The sequence below is a fragment of the Peromyscus californicus genome, unplaced genomic scaffold (assembly GCF_007827085.1).
Source record: "Peromyscus californicus insignis strain IS unplaced genomic scaffold, ASM782708v3 Scaffold_10__1_contigs__length_136768540, whole genome shotgun sequence".
NCBI lineage: Eukaryota > Metazoa > Chordata > Mammalia > Rodentia > Cricetidae > Peromyscus > Peromyscus californicus.
Genome location: NW_026294391.1, coordinates 10,874,793 through 10,896,368, shown reverse-complemented (window position 1 = coordinate 10,896,368; position 21,576 = coordinate 10,874,793). Strand labels below are relative to the sequence as shown.

The 21,576-nt window shown below is 40.9% G+C and overlaps 1 protein-coding gene across 1 annotated transcript in view; it reads right to left on the bottom strand.

Moving 5' to 3' along the window:
• Positions 1-21,576, bottom strand: part of Srpx (sushi repeat containing protein X-linked) — a 76,664-nt gene that overhangs the window by 22,865 nt on the left and 32,223 nt on the right. The window contains exons 3-4 of the mRNA XM_052743434.1: positions 5,938-5,997; positions 1,290-1,481 (exon numbers count right to left, since the gene is read on the bottom strand). Of these exons, the coding sequence (XP_052599394.1) occupies positions 1,290-1,481; positions 5,938-5,997 (252 nt within the window). The remainder of the gene's footprint in view (positions 1-1,289; positions 1,482-5,937; positions 5,998-21,576) is intronic.

The window sequence follows — 21,576 nt, the reverse complement described above, 5'->3', positions numbered from 1 at the left end:
TGGAAGGGGGCAAGTGTGGCTGTGTCTGTAATCCCAGCTACTCAGGACACTGAAGCAGGAAGATGGCAAGTTCAAAACCAGCCTGGGCTACAAACTGAGCTCCCATCAGCCTTTCAACTTGTTGAGATCCTGCCTTAAAATAAAAAGGTTTGCTTGTTTGTTTGCTTGCTTGCTTGTTTGTTCATTTTCAAAGCTAGAGATATAGCAGAGTGGCAGATTTGCCCAGCATTTGCCAGGCCCTCCTCCGCTCACATCCCACTTCTAGGGAAAAATGAAAACAAAAAAAAAAAAAAAAACCCAGCAACAAAGCATTCAGAAGGTGCGAAGATACCAGGAACTAGGAACAGGTCACAGGGAAACCTGGTGAAACATTGCTAAGTGTATATATACTACATGGCTACAGTCCTGAGCCTCCGCTTCCCCAACCATATCTGTCACATACTGTGCAAAACTTGGATGTATGTTAAAGACTTAGAAATCATTAGGCAATCAATAAGGGATGGCAACTTTGCATAATAAAGGCTTCCAAAAGTGGCTTCACCAATGCTGTAGTGTCTACAGTTTTGATACTGGAGGACTTATCTTGAAGGTCGTCTGCCTACCTCCAGAGTTAGCCAGCAAGCAAGGAACGACACAGACCAGCTTTAAGACTAAGCATCACTTCTTTTTCCTTTTCCTTTTTTATTTTTATTTATTTATTTATTTTTTGGTGGCGGGAGGGTGATTTTGGAGACAAGGTTTCTTGTAGCTTTAATGCCTGTCCTGGAACTCACTCTGTAGACCAGGCTGGCCTCTGCCTCCCAAGCACTGGGATTAAAGGCATGAGCCACCATCACTCAGTTAAAGCATCACTTCTTTAGTGATTCTTCCTTGCATGCCTAAGTCCCACTCCTCAGAACATTTGCTTTTCATGATTTTCTTTCATTTAATATACTACCAGGGGCCCCGGTTTGGGGTCCTTCTTGTACCTATCACATGGCTTTCACTTCTACCCAGTTACCTCTGTGGTATTCTGACAAGCCCTAGAAGTGTCCTATTTGTTTCTAAATCACAAGCAACTCTTTGGAGCCTTGTGTTTACTGAGCAAATACCCCAGTGTGCTGGGAAAAGTCTCTTATCCATTATTTTCCCAAAAGGGCACCATACCCTTCCTTCAAAAAGAAGCACACCCCTCCCTCTCTGCTATAATGGAGAGACCAACTGGCTTCAAATCACCACTCGGTGCAAAGCTTCATCTCCTAGAAAACAGTTTTGCCCCTGGGGACTCAGCCCAGGCCGGGTCTACGCACGTTTGCAGATGACCTTATCCGACCAGCGCTTGTTTGACTGGCAGATCAGCTGGGAAGAACCGTGAAGCTCGTAGCCCTTCCGGCAGCGAATGTCACACCTGGTCCCCAAGGCCGTTTTGTAGTATCCTCCTGGAGGGGTCCTGCAGTACACATCCCCATACTTCACCTTGATGGGCGAGCACCATGGAGTGTCTACAGGCAGAAACAAAGGAAGGGAGGAATAAGTGACAGGTGTAGACAGTGCAGCCCTTCACTCATGCACTCCCAGATCGGCTACCGGCCAGATTCTGGCCTTCCAATGGGACCCTGTGTATTAGATATTTGTAGATAAGAAGGTTACGGCTATGGGACTGGGTATCAGACATAACTAAATATGAATCCAAGTACCTCTAATTAGTTGTATCACGGGGACAAGCTACCTCAACTCTCTGAGTCAGCACCTCTGCCAATGATAACAGGCAAATGTTATAAGGAATAAATAAAGACTATATATCCATTGCCTAGCACAGTGCTGAGCACAAAGTAAATGTTCAATAAGCACTTGCTCCCTCTAGTATTTACCTTAACATGATATTCTAATCTCTTGAAACTAATTGATGCCATAGTGAATTTCTACCCTAGCCATCTACGCATAACACAGTTAACTGTGGCGTCCGCCCAGCTATATGCATATTCTCTATAAAGAAAACCACAGTGCTCTTGCTTACTAATTTGAACTAAGCTACACCAGTGTTCATAACAGAGTGTCATTTGGGCTTACACTCATGGAACAGTTACTCCCCTTTTCATCCATCCCCAGTTTTGCCCCGTTAGGTAACACAGTGACACCCTCCTCAGATGGAAATCTGCAGGGAGCTTTGATATTGGTCTCATAGTTGCTGCATTGACTAGTTTTTGTGAACTTGACACAAACTGGAGTCATGTGGAGAGACAGAACTTCAACTGAGGAATTGTCTCCATCAGATTGGCCTATGGCAGTGGTTCTCAACTTTCCTAATGCTGTGACCCTTTAACACAGCTCCTCATGTTGTGGGGACCCCCACCATAAAATTATTTTTTGTCACTACTTCATAACTGCAATTTTGCTACTGTTATGAATCGTAATGTAAATATCTGATATGTGAACCCCCAAAGGGTCATGACCCACAGGTTGAGAACAGCTGGCCTACGGGCATGTCTTGCTTAAAGATTGATGAGGAATGGCCCAGATCACAGAGATGGGTGGTGTCAACTCTGGGCAGCTGGTCCTGGATACTGTGTATAAGAAAGCAAGCTAAGCATGCTATGGAGAACAAGCCAGTTAGCAGCATGCCTGTCTAGGTCTCTGCTTCGGTTCCTGCCTCCAGGATCCTGCCTTGAGTTCCTGCCTTGGCTTCCCCTGATGATGGACTGTAACCTGTAAGCCAAGAAAGAAATGAAAAGGCCTTTCCTCTCCAAGTTTCTTTGGTCAGTGTTTTATCACAGCAACAGAGAAGCAAACTAGGACAGCTGGCCAGAGCATACTTAGGGTATCACTCATAAAGCTGAACTTCTCCTGTCTTTGGAAGGTACTCTCTGAGAGCCATGCAAAAGAAGGGCAAGACTACCATTTTAGTCGGGGAGTTCCTGCACTATCTGGGGACCAGCAATAAGCTCCATCTAGTCTCAGGGTGGGAGTGGAGTTAATGCTCTGAACAAGCACTTCTGTCCTGCAGTTGCCTGGCTCTTCATCCCCCACAGGCACCTATGTGGTCAGTAAATGGAGTAAGTTCGCCATCATGTGGCCAGGAAGGAACACAGGCCTTATTTTGCTTTGCCCAGAAATTCTCTCCTAAGGACATGCTTCTGTCTGCTAGTCAGTCCAGGCTTTGCCAATAGGACACTTTTTTACTCTGATGCTCTCAGGTTCCCTTTTACTAATACTTTTTTTTAAAAATCATATCATGGTTTTCAGAAAGTTGCAAGTGGATACGAAATTCAAGACTCAGGTAACATTCCCTAGATGGTCTGCATAGATTGATGGGAGCTTACCCTAGAGTTCATTCACTTCCACCATGTGGATATAGATGTACAGAGCTCACCTCAGGCCTACAGGTCTTCCTGGAACTCTTCCCTTATGGAACACTTTATACATGCAGTCTTCCTGTACTATGTATATTTATGTTTTATATAAGGTCTGTGTGTGCTTTCATATATAACAAATTTACATATTTGAATGTAGCATGTAATTAGCAGATTTTTTTCTCCCTCATTTTGATTCTTCAGATTCTTCTATCAGTATTGACCACATATCCAAAAGAGGTGATGTTGTTACCAGTTGGAGAAAAAGAATCTTGTATTCATTTATTTGTAAAAGGCATTTTATTTTTTATTACTTTCCAAGACAAATCTTTGGAAGGTGTTTTGACAGTTTAACAGTTCTTTAGTAACAGCAATGGGAATGTGAGTGAATGATTTGAATTTAAAGTGCATATAAGCACTATGAGTTAAGTCAAAGTGAACTAACAAAATGTTTAACATAGAGGCTTTGAGGAAGGAAGATTGTGTACTGTTGAAGTAAAGACAAGATTTACCAAGTAGACATCCAAACTGATTAATCAGGAAAGCCTTTGCATCCTCCTGAGCCAATGTGATAAGCACTCTAATTAAATGGAGTCTGTGGGGTAGGCAGCGTGGTGCGGCAGGCTAATGAACTACTAGTGCATTATGGATGTGAGCCAGAACATCTGTTCAGAGTCCAGTGCAGCATCTGTCAGCTGAGTGAGTGACGCAGAACTCACATCCTACTCTCTCTAACCCTCGGGTCCCTCTTCCATAAACAGGGGATAATACTGACACTTCTCTATGTATCTTCTCCTTCCCTTGATTAGTGGGAAGTTATTATGGTATCCCAAGCAAAACCATCAAGTCTGAATTTCATCCCCAGCACTCAAATAAATAAATAAATAAATACAAATCAATAAATAAGATGTTACATCCTGGGAACCCAATATATGCTATTTAATCTTCCTCTGTTCTTTTAAATTGGATTTAATTCAAATTAGTTATTGAGTATATACTATGTGCCAGACACTGAGGAGCTTAGTATTCCAGAGATAATCTCACAGTTAATCACAGCTGACCTCTAACTTTTAACATTAATGACACTTAAAAGCTGAGGTGTGACTCTTGAATAGAGCAGTTGTCTAGCATGAATAAAGGTCCAGGTTCAAGTCTCATCATAACAGTGATACCAAGAAGAAAAAAACTTAACTCTATTGTGAAAACTGAAGGTACATAACATGTTTTGGTATGTCTGTACGTACATACGAAATGTATAGTGTGATGATTCCTGCCAGCAAGCTATTTAACTGACAGCAGAAATAATGTATCATGAAAAGATTTATTCTTAGACATTCATGGAAGGTTCTGGATAGACATATTTTTAGGTATATGATCTACTGTAAGGTGAGGGTAGACACTGAGCAAAATGTCCTAAGGACACGGGGCAATCCCTACTATGTGGGTAAGGAGTCTCTACATTGCATGCATTTTAGGAATGTTTTTCAACTAGAGACTCAAAAAGAGCTTCTAAAAAAACTTTTCAGGAAGTTTTATGAATCAGAGTATGTCCAAACATCTGACTAGAAATTTTGTGCTTGGTTGGATTACTTAATGCCCAAGACAATGAGGATAGACATTATTTGACAAGTGAGCTTTTATGGTCAGAAATCAAAGCAAATGTGGAAACGCACCTGGGCATAGGCACCAGTCATTGTCTAGAAAGACTGCCCACTTCTCTGGAAAAATGAAGGACAGTCTTTAGGCAAAGGCTGACCGGAACTACTTCAATTCCCTGATAGCTCAGAAAGGTCATGACAGTCTAGGGTAGTACTTTCTTGCCAGAGTACGAATGCATTCTTGGGCCAAATGTCAAAATGGAACTTTGCCAGCCTATTTTCTTCAGAGTTTTCCTTTGCAATAAGAAGGAGCCATTTCAGATGAAAAGCATTTAAATTTACCTTCATTTCCACCCTGAGCTCCCTGACTTCAAGGGAGCAGCAGTAGGAGTATCTGTGGATATACTTACCTAAGCCAGTATAGAAGGTTCTTGATTAGGCTTTATATACCTGCTGGGAGTGGATACTGGTGGAAATATGTAGAGCTGGATTTCTTATCATTAAGTTAAAATTCATTTGAGCAACAACACACTTTACTTATCGTTTTAGGAGCCATGCTGGGCTCAGACAGAGCATGAGATGAGCTCATGAAAATCAAGTTTCTCATTCTCCATTCAGTCAGTACATTAGCAGCACTGGGTGCAGAGTTCACCTTGGGGGTTTGCTCTGAACGGCTCTAGCTGTAATGTATGAATCAGGCTTGATTTTCACTTTCATCAGCTACAGCTTGCCTTTGCAGAAGTGCGGACAGTAAAGAAATTTAGGAGAATAAAATGACCACGGGGTGCTGAAAGGCAGCACTTCTGGGATTTCTTTTTCTTCCCTTTGTTTTCCTTTTGGAAGGATGAGTGCCTATGCACATTTACTTTTAAATATTTATCTTCCTGGACAGAGAATTAGAACTTCAATGTGTTGTCTGGTCACTTTATTACAGTCTGCTCTGCACAGCCTTAAAGAAAAATTCTCCTGGCCTCAGCAGGTCCTCGTCAGCACATAAGCAAAGCATTCACCTTTATACAGAGAGTGTGAATACCAGACTCCATCGTCTTCTAGTGGTGAGTCTCCAGATCCTACAATAAAAAAAAAGAACAGAAACTGCAGCAAGAAGAGCCACACAGTATGGACGCATTATTTGAAAGCATTGCTTGGGCATAATCCATGCAAGGGGTGCTATTAGAATGCAGAGCCAAGAGCAGAAGCATCTGTGGCCATTCATGAAGGGACAGGAACCTCTCAGAGTGAACCTGGCTGGGCTGTGATGGCTAAAGCCAATCAAAATGAGCCTCAGACTGTTTTTGGAATCACACTGGGCCATCTGAAATTCTGGAATCGGGAAAGAGAGTCAACTTCACTCTGAGATGATGCCAATGTATATGAAGCTCATGCCAGAGCAGACACCGTAAAATGTGTGTGACTCAGACTAAACCCACAGTTCCTCCAGCAAAGACAACCCAGTAGAATCTAGTGTTTGTAGTACCTGAAATAGGTTCATCTGCTGAAATGAATGTGGGCAGAGGCCAAGAAGGGAAATCAAATGTCTTATCTCAATGACAAAAGAAATAAACAGCTTCCTTGGCACATCTGTAGGAAATGAAGGCTGAAACTTAGGACCCTTGGTATTTATTCAGAGTTTCTTGCCTACCTTAGGATAAAGTAAAATTTCTTAGGGCATCTTATGTGGGGGTCCTACCCCCACCTTTCCCAGGGTACTCTTGAGAACAGAGGGATGAGAAACTTGTAGGTAGAATGATAGGCCTAGCCAACGAGAGGAAAGACAGAAACACAGGACAGCTTCTGGAAGACCTGGGTCAATACCCAACAGCCCAAAACTTTATTCAAATGGGCTTTTAATAACAATGCCACGGGATGAGGCAAAAGACCTCCCCCTTGCTAGATACAGCCAAGTGTAGACCCTTCCAAACACCTGGTACTCAGGCCCGTGGTCCAATCATCCTCTAATGCAGCCCTGCTGGGTAAAGCAAGCTCCGATCTCACTAGGAAACCTCTGTGGGCTCCCACAGTCTTACTACCCTCAAAGCCCATAGGCTTAGAGGGGGAAAAAAGATGGTATTATTTGCAATTAACTCAGTTGGCAGTTAAAGGCAAGTCATTTTGTGAATATTGGGTGAGTTCCTATAAGTAGTGGATCCTTATCACTTGAAGTAGTAAGCAAATCTCAGATTTCAACACAGCAATCCTATAGTTAAGAACTTCAGTCTGCTCACCAACCCTTAACTTAGCACCATTTTAGCCACACATCTACTTCCCAGGCACCTTCCATTGAACTAGAAAAGGAACATCTGTCCTAGAGCTTACGCAAAAGTCTGTGCGAGGGCAGCTCATAATTAATGGCCCCTGTTTCACTGGTGTTCTTGATGAGAGATGGAGAATATGGAAATAAAAAAATGAGGAGAGGAGGGCAGCTGAAGTGTGACCATTTGGAGAGAATTTCCCAGGCAGAGAAGGCCATCCCTTTGTTCTGCTCAGCTGCGGATTTCCTCACCTGATCCCTTGGCTAGGCTACCCAGGCTGTGCAAAGTTACATACTTTTCTTTGTTCCGTATCAAATAGTGAGTGTGTGAGCATGAAACCTAGGAATGCAACCGAGAAACATAAAGCCTGGCTTTAGACCCCTTGATCCAGTCATTCCATTGCTGCAAGTATACCCCAAGGAAATGACAAAATTCCATGTGAACCTTTAATCACTCACATTAAAGGAACAACACCATGAGCAGCCATGAGCAGCGAACACACACACACACACACACACACACACACACACACACACACACACACACACACACACTAACCTCCTGGAACCCTAATTTTATGGCACAGAGGTTTCAGAATGAATTGGCACCCACCTATTCCATAAACTTTTTGTCCACACTAGCTTCCTTTGTTTTTCTTGTTCTGAACAGTCTCTGGACACAGCTTCTCATCAGTCTGCCATGTAGACATAAGTGTTTTCTTGGGGCTCCAGATTACATCCTTTTCTCCACACTTTTCCCCAGACCAATCCTATTCATGTAGTTCACTTTAACTGTCCCCATATGGTTATGAAAAATCCATTATTTCCAGCCTTCAACTTTCAAAGGCTAGAACTTGAATGGTTCTTGTGGCTCCACAACATAATGAGAAAATAGCCCCCAAACCTCAAATTCCAAGGTCCTTTAATTCCACATACTTGAGTTTCTGGGCCAGGTTTGAAGAACTTAGTCATTTGCACAAATTCTAGGAATATATGTAACTGACAATTGCCTTGGACAAACATAGAAGTGTATGTCTCATGATTAAATATGGCCTGCTGTTGTAGAATATTATTTTAAGGTGTGTTACTTTTATGTTGCATTTGTTTAACTCTGAGAAGCTGTGTTACTGTGCCTGTCTAAAATACCTCATGGTCTAATAAAGAACTGGACAACCAATAGCAAGACAGGAGAAAGGATAGGCAGGGCTGGCAGGCAGAGATAATATATAGAAGGAGAAATCTGGGAGGAAGAAAAAAAAGGAGCCAGAGAAGGAGGAGGACTCCAGGGGCCAGCCAGCCAGCTACACAGCAAGCCATGGAGTAAGAGTAAAATTTACAGAAGTAAGAGAACAGGAAAAGCACAGAGGCAAAAGGTAGACAGAATAATTTAAGAAAAGCTGGCAAGAAACAAGCCAAGCTAAGGCTGAGCGTTCATAAGTAAGAAAAGCCTCTGTGTATTTTTTTGGTAGCTGGGTGGCAGGCCCCCTACCTGCCTGGTTGATCTTTTATACAATAAAACATGTCAACAATCAAGCCAATATTCTTAGTTCTTACTATTCTATGGGTCCTGAGAGAGGAAGCCTCAGCTCCCCCAGGAACTCTGTATTTCCCGTGCACTGTAACACCACTGCCCACAGCACTTAATATTAATTGTCTGGTGCAATGTTTACATATCTTGGTGCCTAGGTCGAATCTCTTAGCTGGACTGGACTTGCAAATCCTTTGTGGAAGGCACTTTTATCATGTATATCATAATAATACAACCAGATGTTCAAGGCTTAGAGACTCGGAAGCCACAAAGAGGTATTTCACATTGGCCTGTTTTCAACCACAAATCCTTCGTGGAATAAGTTATCATATTGTAAAAATGTATGATTAGATGAGCCACACCAAACCTTGTATAGGGGCTTTCCCCTCTTCCTTCCCTCCATTCTCCATTAACTCCATTTAGTGATGCATGTATGTGAATGGGTGAAGCTATTGGAGGATGGGTAGCCTCTCAGGAGCTGCATCCCTGAAGAAAACTGACTCTCCCTCTCACAGAAGTTGTGGAATAGAATATTTGTTTAACTATGTAAAGATGTGTTGCAGAATAATTGTTTACATGTATAATATACAATATAATAACTATGTAAAGATGTGTTGCTTTTGTTTCTGCTGCATTTGTTTAACCACATAAAGATGTCTTACTGTTTCACCTTGCCTGCCTAAGGCACCTGATTGGTCTAATAAAAGGCTGAATGGCAGAGGAGGGACAGGTGGGGCTGGTGTGCAGAGAGAAAAGGGGAACCAGTCAGACAGACATAAAGGAAGCAGGAAAGCAGGGTGGACAGTACATAGATGAGGTAAATGAGCCTCAGGGCAGCACATAGATTAATAGAAATGGGTTAAATTTTAAAATCTAGTTAGAAATAAGCCTAAGCTAAGGCCGAGCTTTTATAACTAATAATGAGGCTTCATGCCATGCTTTGGGTGCTGGCAGCCCAAGAAAGCCTGCTACAAGAAGTCATGAATTGCAATAGCACTTCAGCTGGAGATGAATCCTCCCTCACCAATGCTAGAATTTTGGCTGGCTTGATCTTGTACACGAAGCCACAACTGCAGTGAGTTCAGGAGTGTAACATCTTTGTCATGCCTCACAAATACTTTTTCACTGCAGACATCAACTACCTCCGGCTCTTATAGTCTTTCTGCCCCATCTTCTGGGATGATCCCTGACCCTTGCAGGGGTGTGATACATACATCCCATCTAGGACTGAGCACTCCACCACATCTTATTCTCTGCATGTGGACCAGTAGTGAGTCTTTGTATTCATCACCAGCTACTGCAGAAAGAAGCTTCTCTGGTGAAGGCTGAAAGATGCACTGTGGATATAAAGATAAGAATCTAATAATAGTATTAGATTCTCCCCCAAGGACCTATGACCTAGCCAGCCATAGGTTTTGGTTCAGTTAATGGTAACTATATGAGCTGTTAAGCAGGGTTTAAATACAATCAGAAAGTAGCTGGTTATTCTCATAACATTTGTGATATTTACACCAGTGGGCATGTCTTGCCAGACTAGTCATTATTATGGTTCACAGTGTTCATAGCTGGGTAAAAGTGTTGATTACTTTTCTCCCCAAGTGGTGTGCATTGAACTCTCCGGCAATATGAATGCTACTCATTAGGGTTAAAATACCCACATCAATACCAGTTGATTTCTCCATGCCCTGTGACTCAAATACGTGGTATCTTCAACTATAGGGTCTTGTCATCAATTCTAGACAATAACTAAGAGCAATGACAATAGCTTGTAATGTTTGGAGGTCTACAGGTGCACACTGGCTAATAAATCCAAAAGAGTTAACTCCTTCCTGGAACTGGGCTTTTTATTTCTAGCCCATTGTATTGTGGAAGCATCATCACCCTGTATGCTGGGTAGTTTTATATCAACTTGACACAAGCTAGAGTCTTCTGAGAGGAGGAGACCTCAACTGAGAAAATGCCTCCATAAGATCTGGCTGTAGGCAAGCCTATAGGACATTTTCTTAATTAGTGATCAATGGGAGTGCCCAGTCCATTGTGGGTGGGGTCATCCCTGGGCTGGTGGTCCTGGGTTCTATATGAAAGCAGGCTGAGCAAGCCATGGGGAGCAAGCCAGTAAGCAGCACTTTTCTATGGCCTCTGCAATCATCTCCTGCCTCCAGGTTCCTGCTCTGTTTGAATTCTTGCCTTGATTGCTTTTAAGGATCCAACTATTATATGAAACTGTGAGTAAAATAAACCCTTTTCTTTCTAAGTCACTTTTGGTCATGGTATTTTATCACAGCAAGAGTAACCCTAACTAAGACACCCTGTTATATATGGAGTAGCTCTATTTAAACTCTTTTTATATAGGTTCATATTATGGAAAGCTTTTACAGTAGTGGTTTTCATATGACTTTCCAAAAGGTCTTCAGGTTAGTTACCCTCTCCTTGTATCCCTTCCTCTACCCTGTCCTTCTATCCCCCATCCCATTTAGCCTTTCCTGTTCCATTTTTCCCCGTTCCCCTTGTGTACCACATGTGTTCTATCCATTCCTCTTGAGACCCCCCCCCCCCCACACACACACACACACGCACTCTGGTCCCTTAATATATTCCTGACTTCTAGAGATACTCTAATTTCAACATGCATATCTGAAAATGGGTTATCTCATCCAGAATAATTATTTCCAGCTCCAACCATTTACCTGAAAATGTCATAATTTCATTTTTCTTTATAACTGAACACCATTGGTAAATGTACCACATTTTCATTTTTTACTCATTAACTGGTGGGTATCTAGGCTCTTTTATTTTCCTGGCTATTGTGAAGAGAGCAGCAATGTATATACATGGTCATATATCTCTGTATTAAGCTATAAAGTCCTCTGAGAGTATGGTGGTGGTACAGAGGGATCACATGGTTGATATATTTCGAGCTTTTGGAGGAAACTCCCCACTGATTTCCGTAGTGGTTGCATTACTTTGCACTTCCACCAACAGTGAATCAATGTTCTCCTTTCCCTACAGTCTTTGCTGCTGTTGTTTCTATCTTAGCCATTTTGACTGGGGAAAAGATGAAATATCAATGTCTTTTCAGTTTGTATCACCCTGATAGCTAAGGATGTTGAACATTTTTAAAATAGTTTTTGACCATCTGTAGTTCTTTTAGGAACTCTTTTAGTTCTTGGGCCAATTTTTTATTGGGTCATTTGTTTTCTTGATATTTAGTTTTGAGTTCTTTATATAACCTAGACACTAACCCTCTATCAGATGGAAAGTTTTTTTTTCTCCCATTCTGTAGTCTGCCTCTTTGCTCAAATGGTGCCCTTTGCTGTACAGAAGCTTTTAAGTTCCATGAAATCCCATTAGTCAACGGTTGGTCTTAAGGAAGGCATTAGTATTTTCCTAAGTTGTACATGCAGGAAATATGCTCTGGTGGATGTGTTGACAGCAGTGAGATGCCATGGCCACTGGCCTCTCACCAGCATTGTGGGATGCACAGAATGTGACACTGGCAGTGATGGCAGTCAAACAACAGTTTCCTCACCTTAGAGTGACAGAATCAGCCTGACCTTTGACCACTGATACAGACTTCCTGACTTCCCTTGTTAGAATCCATCTGATTTACTTTACTTTTGCCCAAAATACCTAGTAAGGAGTTTGTTTCCTACATTAAACCTTGGCAAACATTTAAGCAAACCAACACAGCAATGCATGGTGTGTGTGTGTGTGTGTGTGTGTGTGTGTGTGTGTGTGTGTGTGTGTGTGTGTGTGTTCTGCTCCTACAGTAAGGTTCTGAAATGTCACCGAAGGCCTGTGTGTCCAAAACCTTGGTCCTCGGGGTGGCAATATTGGTAGTGGGCCCTTGAAGAAGATTATAGGACTGTGGGACCCCAGCCCTGCCTCCCCCATTCTTGGATATTATGAAGTGAGCAGCCTTCTCTGGCCCAGGTGCTTGTCAATAATGCTCTGCCTTGCCACAGGTCACCAAACAATGGAGACAGCTGACCATATACTGAAACTGTGAGCCAAGAGAATCCTTTCCTACTGTAAGTTAATCTTTTCTCAAGTATTTTATCACAGAGAGAGAGAATTGAGCAGCTTTCTCTTAGTAACTGCTACTACCTACAAATCTTTTGACAATGTGAGAGGGGACTTTTATGTGGGTTGGCTAAATGAGGATTTTATTTTGTTTTATTTTTTTAATTCTTCTCTCTTACGTTACATCCTGCTGCAGTTTCTCTTCCACTCCTCCCAGTTCCCTCTCCAACTCCGGCTCCCCCAGATCCACTCCTCCTCTGTTTCCCTTAAAAAAAAAAAGCAGGCCTCCCAGTGATATCAGCCAAACTCAGCATAACAAGATGCAATAAGACTGGGCATATACCTTCATATCAAGGCTGAACAAGGCAACCTAGTAGGAGGAAATAGTTCCTACAAGCAGGCAAAAGAATCAGAAACATCCCCACTCTCATTGTTAGGAGGCCAACAAAATTGGCAAACTAAAGAACCATAATATACATATATGCGCAGAGGATCTAGCGCAGACCCATGATGCAGCTCCAACCTCTTGAGCCCCTATGAGCCATGCTTAGTTGATTCTGTAGACTGTGTTCTCCTGGTGTCCTTGACCCCTCTGGCTCCTACAGTCCTTCCTCTCCCTCTTCTGTGGGATTCCCCAAGCTCTGCCTAATGTTTGGCTGTGGGTCTCTGCATCTGCTCCCATCAGTTGCTGGGCTAGGCAACAATCTATGAGTACAGCAGAACATCACTAAGAATCATTTCATTGACATTTTTTCCCAGTCATGTTTGGTTTTATCCTAGGTCTCTGGGCTATAAGCCTCTCTGGGTCCTGGCCCTCCAGGAAGTGTCAAGCCTAGGGTCCCTCTTGTGGTATGGGCCTCAAGTTGGACCAGTAATTGATTGACCACTTCTACAAGTTCTGTGTCTCCATTACCCCAGTACATCATGGAGGCAGGACAGATTGTAGGTTGAAGGTTTTGTGGCTGGGTTGACGTTCCAGTCCTACTGCTGGGAATCTTGCCTGGTTATAGAAGATGGCCAATCCAGGTTCCCTACCCCCCATTAGTAGGAGTCTTCGCTAGGGTCACTCTCATGGATTCTATGGAGTTTCCACTGCACCAGGTTTCTACATCACCCACCCCCAATTCCAGTAGTCTCTCCCAGTACTCTCTCCTTTCAATCCTCCGCCCCCTACCTGATTCTTCCTGTTCCCATCCCCACCTGCCCCCAATCCACCCACAAAATCTTGAGTGAGGATTGTAAAAGCAGCTACAGTTAAGCTTTTCTTTCTGACAAGTTTATCCTTTCAAGCAACAGCAAGATGTTTTCTGACCAAGTGAATTCTTTCGGGAAGAGAAATAACACACACTGTGAGCCTATGACAGGTACTGCTTAGCCTTCCTTTGCAAGGTTTTCTGGCTAATGAATGGTAAATGGGACACTCAAATCTAGTTTGTCTGACCTCCAACCCCAGCATGCTATTTTCCTTAAGCCTTACTGCCTTCTGCTCCTGCGTTTTCACACATGGGGTGGTAGGCTTTGGGATTACTGACAGGCGAGTGGCCTCTTGAGTAGTGCCAAAGCAAGTATGCAAGGAATGAGAGCAAGATGAAGGATCTGTGCGTGGCAGAATCTGCCGGTCCGATGCCCGGTAGCCATGATCTCATTCCTTCTGTTCACTTTTCTTTTTTGTGCAGTTCTGAGAACCAAATCCAAGACCTCTTGCTTACTAGTTGATTGATTGATTGATTCATTCATTCATTCATGTATTCATTTTAATACTGGAGATTGAACTTAGGACCTTGTGTATGCTAGGGAAGCATTCTACCAGTGAGCTATATCTTCAATGGTTAATTTTTTATTTTTTATTTTGAGACAGGGTTTTGCTAAATTGCCTAAGTTAACCTTGAACTTGTTTTGTAGTCTGCACAGACCTTGAACTTACAATCCTGCTTCTGCTGCTTATCAAACTGCTGGAGTTACAGTCATGCACCACCAAACCTGGCTAGTCCTTTCTTCTTAAAAGATCAGAGGTTGCGTTAGCTCTAAGATGCCTTTCCCCAGGGAAGAAATCATGACTCCATGTTAAAATAGATTGCCCTTTCCAATAATTGCTTCATGGAAACTAGTATTAGGCAAATGAAAATAATTCTGTTTGTGGAGGATCATACTGCAAAGACATTCCCCAAGAGAAAAGATACACGTTCAAAAGGACAAGACTCGCCTCTCTTTTTCCTTCCTTCCTTCTGGCTTTGGAGGGTATTATATATGGATAATGGTTGAGACTGCAGCAGACATTTTGTTAGCACAAGGCACAAAGTCTTAGGATTGAAAATTTCATCTGAGGATGGTAGAATGGATGAAAATAATAAAATGAAAAAAAATAACCCTGAGGTCTTTGATGATCTCATTTGACTACTAAATAACCTTTAGATACCAGCTACCTCTGTGCTTATTTTGTCAACGATAAATGTCCTTTCAGTCGAAGCCACTGTGCATAGTACTGTTTGTTTCTTGCAGCTGAATACATTCAAGCTGATATAAACAAGAAGACTTCCTATCATTAATTTTTAAAAAGTTCAAAGAAAATAAATAGATATTAATTGTTATTCCAAAAACATTTCCGGGCAGTGGTGGCACATACCTTTAATTCTAGCACTTGGAAGGCAGAGTCAGGTGGATCTCTGTGAGTTTGAGACCCACCTGGTCTACAGAGCAAGATCTAAGACAGGCTTCAAAACTACACGGAGAAACCCTGTCTCGAAAAACCAAAAAAGAAAAAGAGAAAAAAAGAAAAAAAAAAACATTTCCAGTTTATATTCAACCTGAATATATAGATCAACTTCTATAAAATACCTGATGAGTAGTCTACAAAATAGAGATCCCAAGGTATACATTAAAGTAAAAGACAAACTCAATGTGTTCAGGAAGTTGGGCTTACTGAAAAAAAGAATCATACACATTAGCTAAAGATTTTCCATAATATAAGAAAGGGAAGAAACAGCCGGACCATGGTGGCACACACCTTTGATCCCAGCACTCAGGAGGCAAAGTCAGGTGGATCTCTGTGAGTTTGAGGTCAGCCTGGTCTACAGAGTGAGCTCCAGGACATCCAGGGCTGTTATACAGAGAAAACAGGGCTTTTTCTCATAATGTCTCTATATAAAAGGCGATCCCGTTCAAAGTCTCTTAATTGAGCTTTAATGTGACAATCATTTCAGTCTGCATATGGTTCAAATTACCGCTCTTTGGAAAGCATGCTCCAGTGCTTCTTCCACACAAAGGCAAGTTGGCGAAGAAACCAGGAATCCAAAGCCATGGATGATTCTGTCCCTCAGCTATACTTAAAGCCAATTCCATTTGAAATTCTGCTCTCCTTGCAGAAACTTGTTCTAATTTAAAAGGTCTTTTTAAAGTAACTGTTCACAACTTCCCCACAGTTCAAAGAGGGGGTCTTCCTGGGCTCTCTCCCTTTCACTTAGAATATCCACATAGATAAAACCATCGAGGCCTCAAAATAATATGCATTGTTTGCATTGAAACTCCATGAGGCATCTAGAGTTTGGAAGATGACTACACTATTCCTTTCCTCCCTCCATAAGCTTTTTCACCATTCAGCGGGGAGTAGGGAAAGCTTTGAGACTGAGGAAACCTAGCCAGTTGGCTAAAAGGATCTGTTCATTCAACATGATACATAATTTGAATTGGCAGATGTATTGGTTCTGCGTTATGTCATCAGTCAAAAGGATTGGATTTATTTTTTTACTTCATTCTGCATTCTTAATATTTTATACTTAAAATTATACTAAAGTCACTGAGAAAGCAGATAGAATTCACTGTGTGCTAGGATGTTTCACTTGAGTACTATCTCCTTCTCCAGAATCAACTGGAACACATTTTTAGTATATGAACTCACTTTCATGGAAGAAAAGATGATAACATTAAGTAGAGTTTAATAAGGCTCTGTGACATAAGAATTAGGAGTCATGCTTTTATAGCATTCTTTACTATGACACATGCTAACATATTTTCTAAAGAAATATGTAAGCCCCCCTTAATACTGGAATCTTTCTAGTATGAGATAAGCAAGAAAACACATTTAAAGCAAGAAGAAGCTAGACATTGTGACCTCTGTGATTGAAGCATCTGGGAGGCTGAGACAGGACAACAGCCTTAAGTTCAAGACCAGCCTAGACAACACAGTGAGACCATGTGTCAAGAACCAACCAAACAAAAAAGAGCAAAAGAAATAATTATTTACATTAGATCAGATTGATTTTGTCAATACTAGTGATGTCCAATGACACATTCTATAGTGATGGAAATGGCCTCTATGTGCAGTACCTAATGGAGTAAGCAGTAGCCACATGGGGATACTGGGCTTTAAATGTGATTATTCTGACCGAGGAAATGAATATTTTCTTTTCTGCAGTTTGTCGGCCATGCATAACTGAGGTTCAACAATATTATATGGAAAATTCCAAGAATGTTTAACCCAAGACTTTTCACTACACACCATCCTAAATAGCATGATGAAATCACATGTCTGATCTAGACCGGAATTATCTTTATCCAGAGTATGCACATTGTTTATAATGTTCACCCATTCATCATCCCAGAGCTATTTGCTTTAAGATCAATAATTACGGTATCATAGTACCTGGGTTCGTGTGGCCTTATTTTACTTCAAAGCACAGGAGCTGGCATCTTAATTATACCAGAGAGAAGCTGCAAAGTTATTCTTTTAGTTAAAAAAATTAAATTTTCCAATGTAGGAAAGAAAAAGCTCGCATGCTGAGGTTGCTGTGGTCTATAAGGGGATGAATCTTTTATCTATGAACTCATGAAGGCTATAATAACTCCAGATACAGAAGCTACAACCAGAGTATAAAGGCTTAGTCATTCAGCTTACTTCATCATGAAGGCATTGGATTGCCTCACATCATCACTAGAAGCATGAGCATTGTATTAAATATATATTTAAGAGAAACCATATTTCTATAACATATAGTATTATTGTGATTATTTTATAACTTATTACAGTATAGTTATGATTATTCTGTTCTAAAATTGTCAATCTCTTTGCATAACTTATAAATTGGAAATTTATTACAGGCATGAATGTTCATGTAAAAATGGTATATATAGAGTGTGATACAATTCAGAGATTCAGGCAACACCTGGGACCACACTCTCTGCTGATCAGGGGAAAACATATTTGATTAGCTTTTTAACAAAGATAAATATAGGCCACTGCCAAGGAAACATTATCTAAAGATAAAGCCAAGGATGTGGCTATAGAACTCTTTGTTAAACTAATAAGGTAACACAGTGTACCTTTTATCATACAAAAGTCCCTTTAAGGGAATTAAAGGTAGGCCTCAGAACCCTCTAAAAAAACATAGTATTTTGTGACACTTTCATCTGAATCTCTCCTTCCAAGAAAACAAGTGAAGATAACATCTGTCTAAACCTCAACTACTCCAACAATATTTTACTGTGTAATATGTTCCTAAAATACTATATTAAAATCAAAGAAGTTATTTTGTCCTTGGTTTGTTTACTCGCCTCTAGTTTGATGATTCATAATCACACTTTCTACTTAATTCAGTGAGAGTATATTAAAGGCCTCTATTACCTTGTACTTGCAAATGAGCTTCTGGGGAAAATAGCAAAATATGATGATCATACATTACTGGCATAAAATTTAAGGTATTATGTATAGTACAAGAATATTAGCACTATCAAACTTTTCTGTGTGTTTCAAAAATTTCTGTCTGAACCATCTTATATGATTTGCAGTTAAGAAAATTATATGTATGTATTTATTCAATTTAATAGCCACTAGTAAAATCCATATCCTCAGTCTTCTCTAGTGAAATAAATTGTTGTCAAGTTTAGTCTCTAAATTCAATGATAAAATTTGTGTTGGGGAAAATGTATTCTGGCTCAAGGTATTAATTTTTTTTATCCTTTGAGACAGTGGTTTGGTATATGCTTTCATAACTTAAAATTCCTCAAGAAATGGGAGCCCACAGAAAACTTTTGTCATGGAACAATATTGTTACTTAGTCTCTTGAATTCTTCCAGTTGTTAATACATGTGAACAGACAAACATGTGTGGTGACCTCATTCAATGGCCAGTCTACAAGCCATGAGGACAGACAGCAGAGGAGTAATCTTTCTTCCCTGCATGCATTAAATTGCAGGAGATTCAAATGCATGGGGGACTTTTGGGAAATCACAGCACTGGGTCCCCCATGGCAGACCACCAGACCTGCTCTGTTAAGTTTTTGGCAATATTTTCCCACAGGAGAGAAACCAGACCAGTATGAGAAACTTAAGCTTTACAAGATGTTTGCTTTAGTCTCAAGAAACAGGCCCTGGACAAGTATTCACAGAAGCAGAAACTGTCAAAAGTGTCTTTCTTGGATGACTTGTTTCTCAAAATCCATGGCAGACTAACAGATAAAACTGAAGATGAGGAAACAAAGGGATGCACATGGGGGAAGACCCTTGTTATAACCTACAGGTTTGTCTAGGTAATTCTTTGTTTCTTTGTTCAGAATGGAAGACTCTAAAGATTTGTGAGGGGCTTCCAGGGGCTGGGGATGGCTTTGCTTTCACCTGATTGATTCAGGACCTAGATGGCATGCCCCATGCAACATAAGGCTGATAGTATGCTGCAGTGGGATGGTCTCTTTGTAAGTATTTTGTTTGTGCAACTAATTTGAAATTGTAATGTATAGTTGAGAAATACAGATTAATAATTAGTCATATATGATAATCAAACCTATAGTCATGTTAGTTAAGTTTTCTAGGTATACATAGATATATTTCAATTAGGTAATCTTTAAACACTTCAAAGACCTACAGAATATGGCATTTAAAATGTTTTAAAAACTTAGACTTTCTGGACAGTGAGACATGTCTGCTCCTGGCAGCACCGATTTATTTCAAAGAGGAGGATGGGCATCAAAGACACTCCATATGGAGTTTATCTTCTTCTTGGCAAAAATAGCCATTTGGGGAAGAAACTGCTCTTGCCTGGACTGCTGATAATATGTTTTATAAACTAGACATGCAGGACCCATAAGAAGATGACCACTGAACTTTGCGAGGTGAGATGGTTCTTCAGGTTCCTGCTTAGCAGAGGAGACTGCCAGACATTCTACAGGACACAAGGAGAAGTGACTGAAAACCTCTAGGCCTATAGGCTAAAGATGGATGCCCCAACGTTACAGAGGAACTTTGGATGACTGTCCAGGCAGGCAGCTGTCTCTGTCATTTCCAGAATTTTGGAAGTTGCTTACAAAGCATTTCCTGTTTACTTAGGTAATATTATATCCTTCTGGGTTCTTTGATGTAGTTGAAGACTAGATAGTTATAGTTATAATCTTCCTTGGTTATGATAAAAGATAAGTTAGATATGAAACCTTAGACTCACAAATATAGGATAAATAGAATATTTTCTTTGAATTTGCCAAATACAAATAGACTAGATATTAGAACTGTAATTCTTGCTTGATAACTGTTCTATTATATGTAATTTTACTATGTTAAAGTTAAAACCTTCCTTTTTGATTAGACAGAAAAGGGGAAGTGCTGTGGGATAGTCTGTCTGTATGCTGTGAATATGTGTTACTCTGATTAGTTGATAAATAAAGCTGTGGCAGGGCAGGATGGAGCCAGGTGGCAAAATCCAAGAGAGATAGGAGAGAAGAAAGGATAGGCAGAGAGACACCATCCTGACATCCAGGGAGCAGCATGTAATAAGACGCAGGTAAAGCCACAGAACATGTGACGATACATAGATTAATAGTTATGAGTTAATTTAAGATATAAGAGGTAGCTAGCAAGAGGCCTGCCATAGACTACACAGTTTGTAAATAATATAAGCCTCTGTATGTTTATTTGGGACCAAGTGGCTGTAGGACATGGGTAGGAGAGATTGGTCCTGACCACAGAAAAATCTTCCAACTACAGTATGCTCTTTCGTCTATTCTTGGCCATTCTTTCTAGGAGGAAACAATGTTGAGAGGCATGGCATTCGGCATGGTATTAAGTTTCTATTCCTCACTAAATATATGGCCCAGACTGAATGAGCTTTCCCGCCTTTTAAAAACGGAATGCAGGGGGCAGGTAGAAGGGTGCAGTGTGAATTTCAGTGTGAATCTCAGCCTTTGCAGTTGGGAAAAATGTAGTCAAATGAATCAACTTGGGCTCCCCTCCTCCAACAAGCAATAAACAACTAGCATGATGTGCAGTTTCCACAGTCACAATGTTCTTTCATATAAATGAAATGTTCTTTCATATATTGCCTCTAAGTCTTCAGTGAAAACTCGTTCTTTTGGTAGGTGTCATTCAATGACTCTGATGCATACTGGGAGAGACAGTGACTCTTAGCTGCCTTGTTCATAACTGTATTCTCAGCTCAGAGAATGGTCTCAGCATCAATGAAATAAACTTAATTTTTTTCAATTTATGATATTTTTTCAAACGTCAGTGGGTTCATTGTTTGCCGATCCTTTCATACATCAAAAGAGTTCCTGGGCTTGTTTCTTTGTCTTTTTGTATGATCCACATGAAAGCCAGGCCCCTCCCCTTAGTCTGTTTTCTATTTTATTTATTATATGTATATGAATGTTTTCCCTGCATGCATGCATTTATATGAACCATATGCATGCCTTGTGCCCACAGAGGTCAGAAGAGGGTATCATATCCCTTGGGACCAGAGTTATTGGCAGTTTTTAGCCACCATGTGGGTACTGGGAATCTAACCCAGGTCCTCTACAAGAGCAACAAGTGTTCTTAACACTGAGCCATTTCTCCAGCCTATCTTCTCTATTTTAAAGATTTTAAAACCTA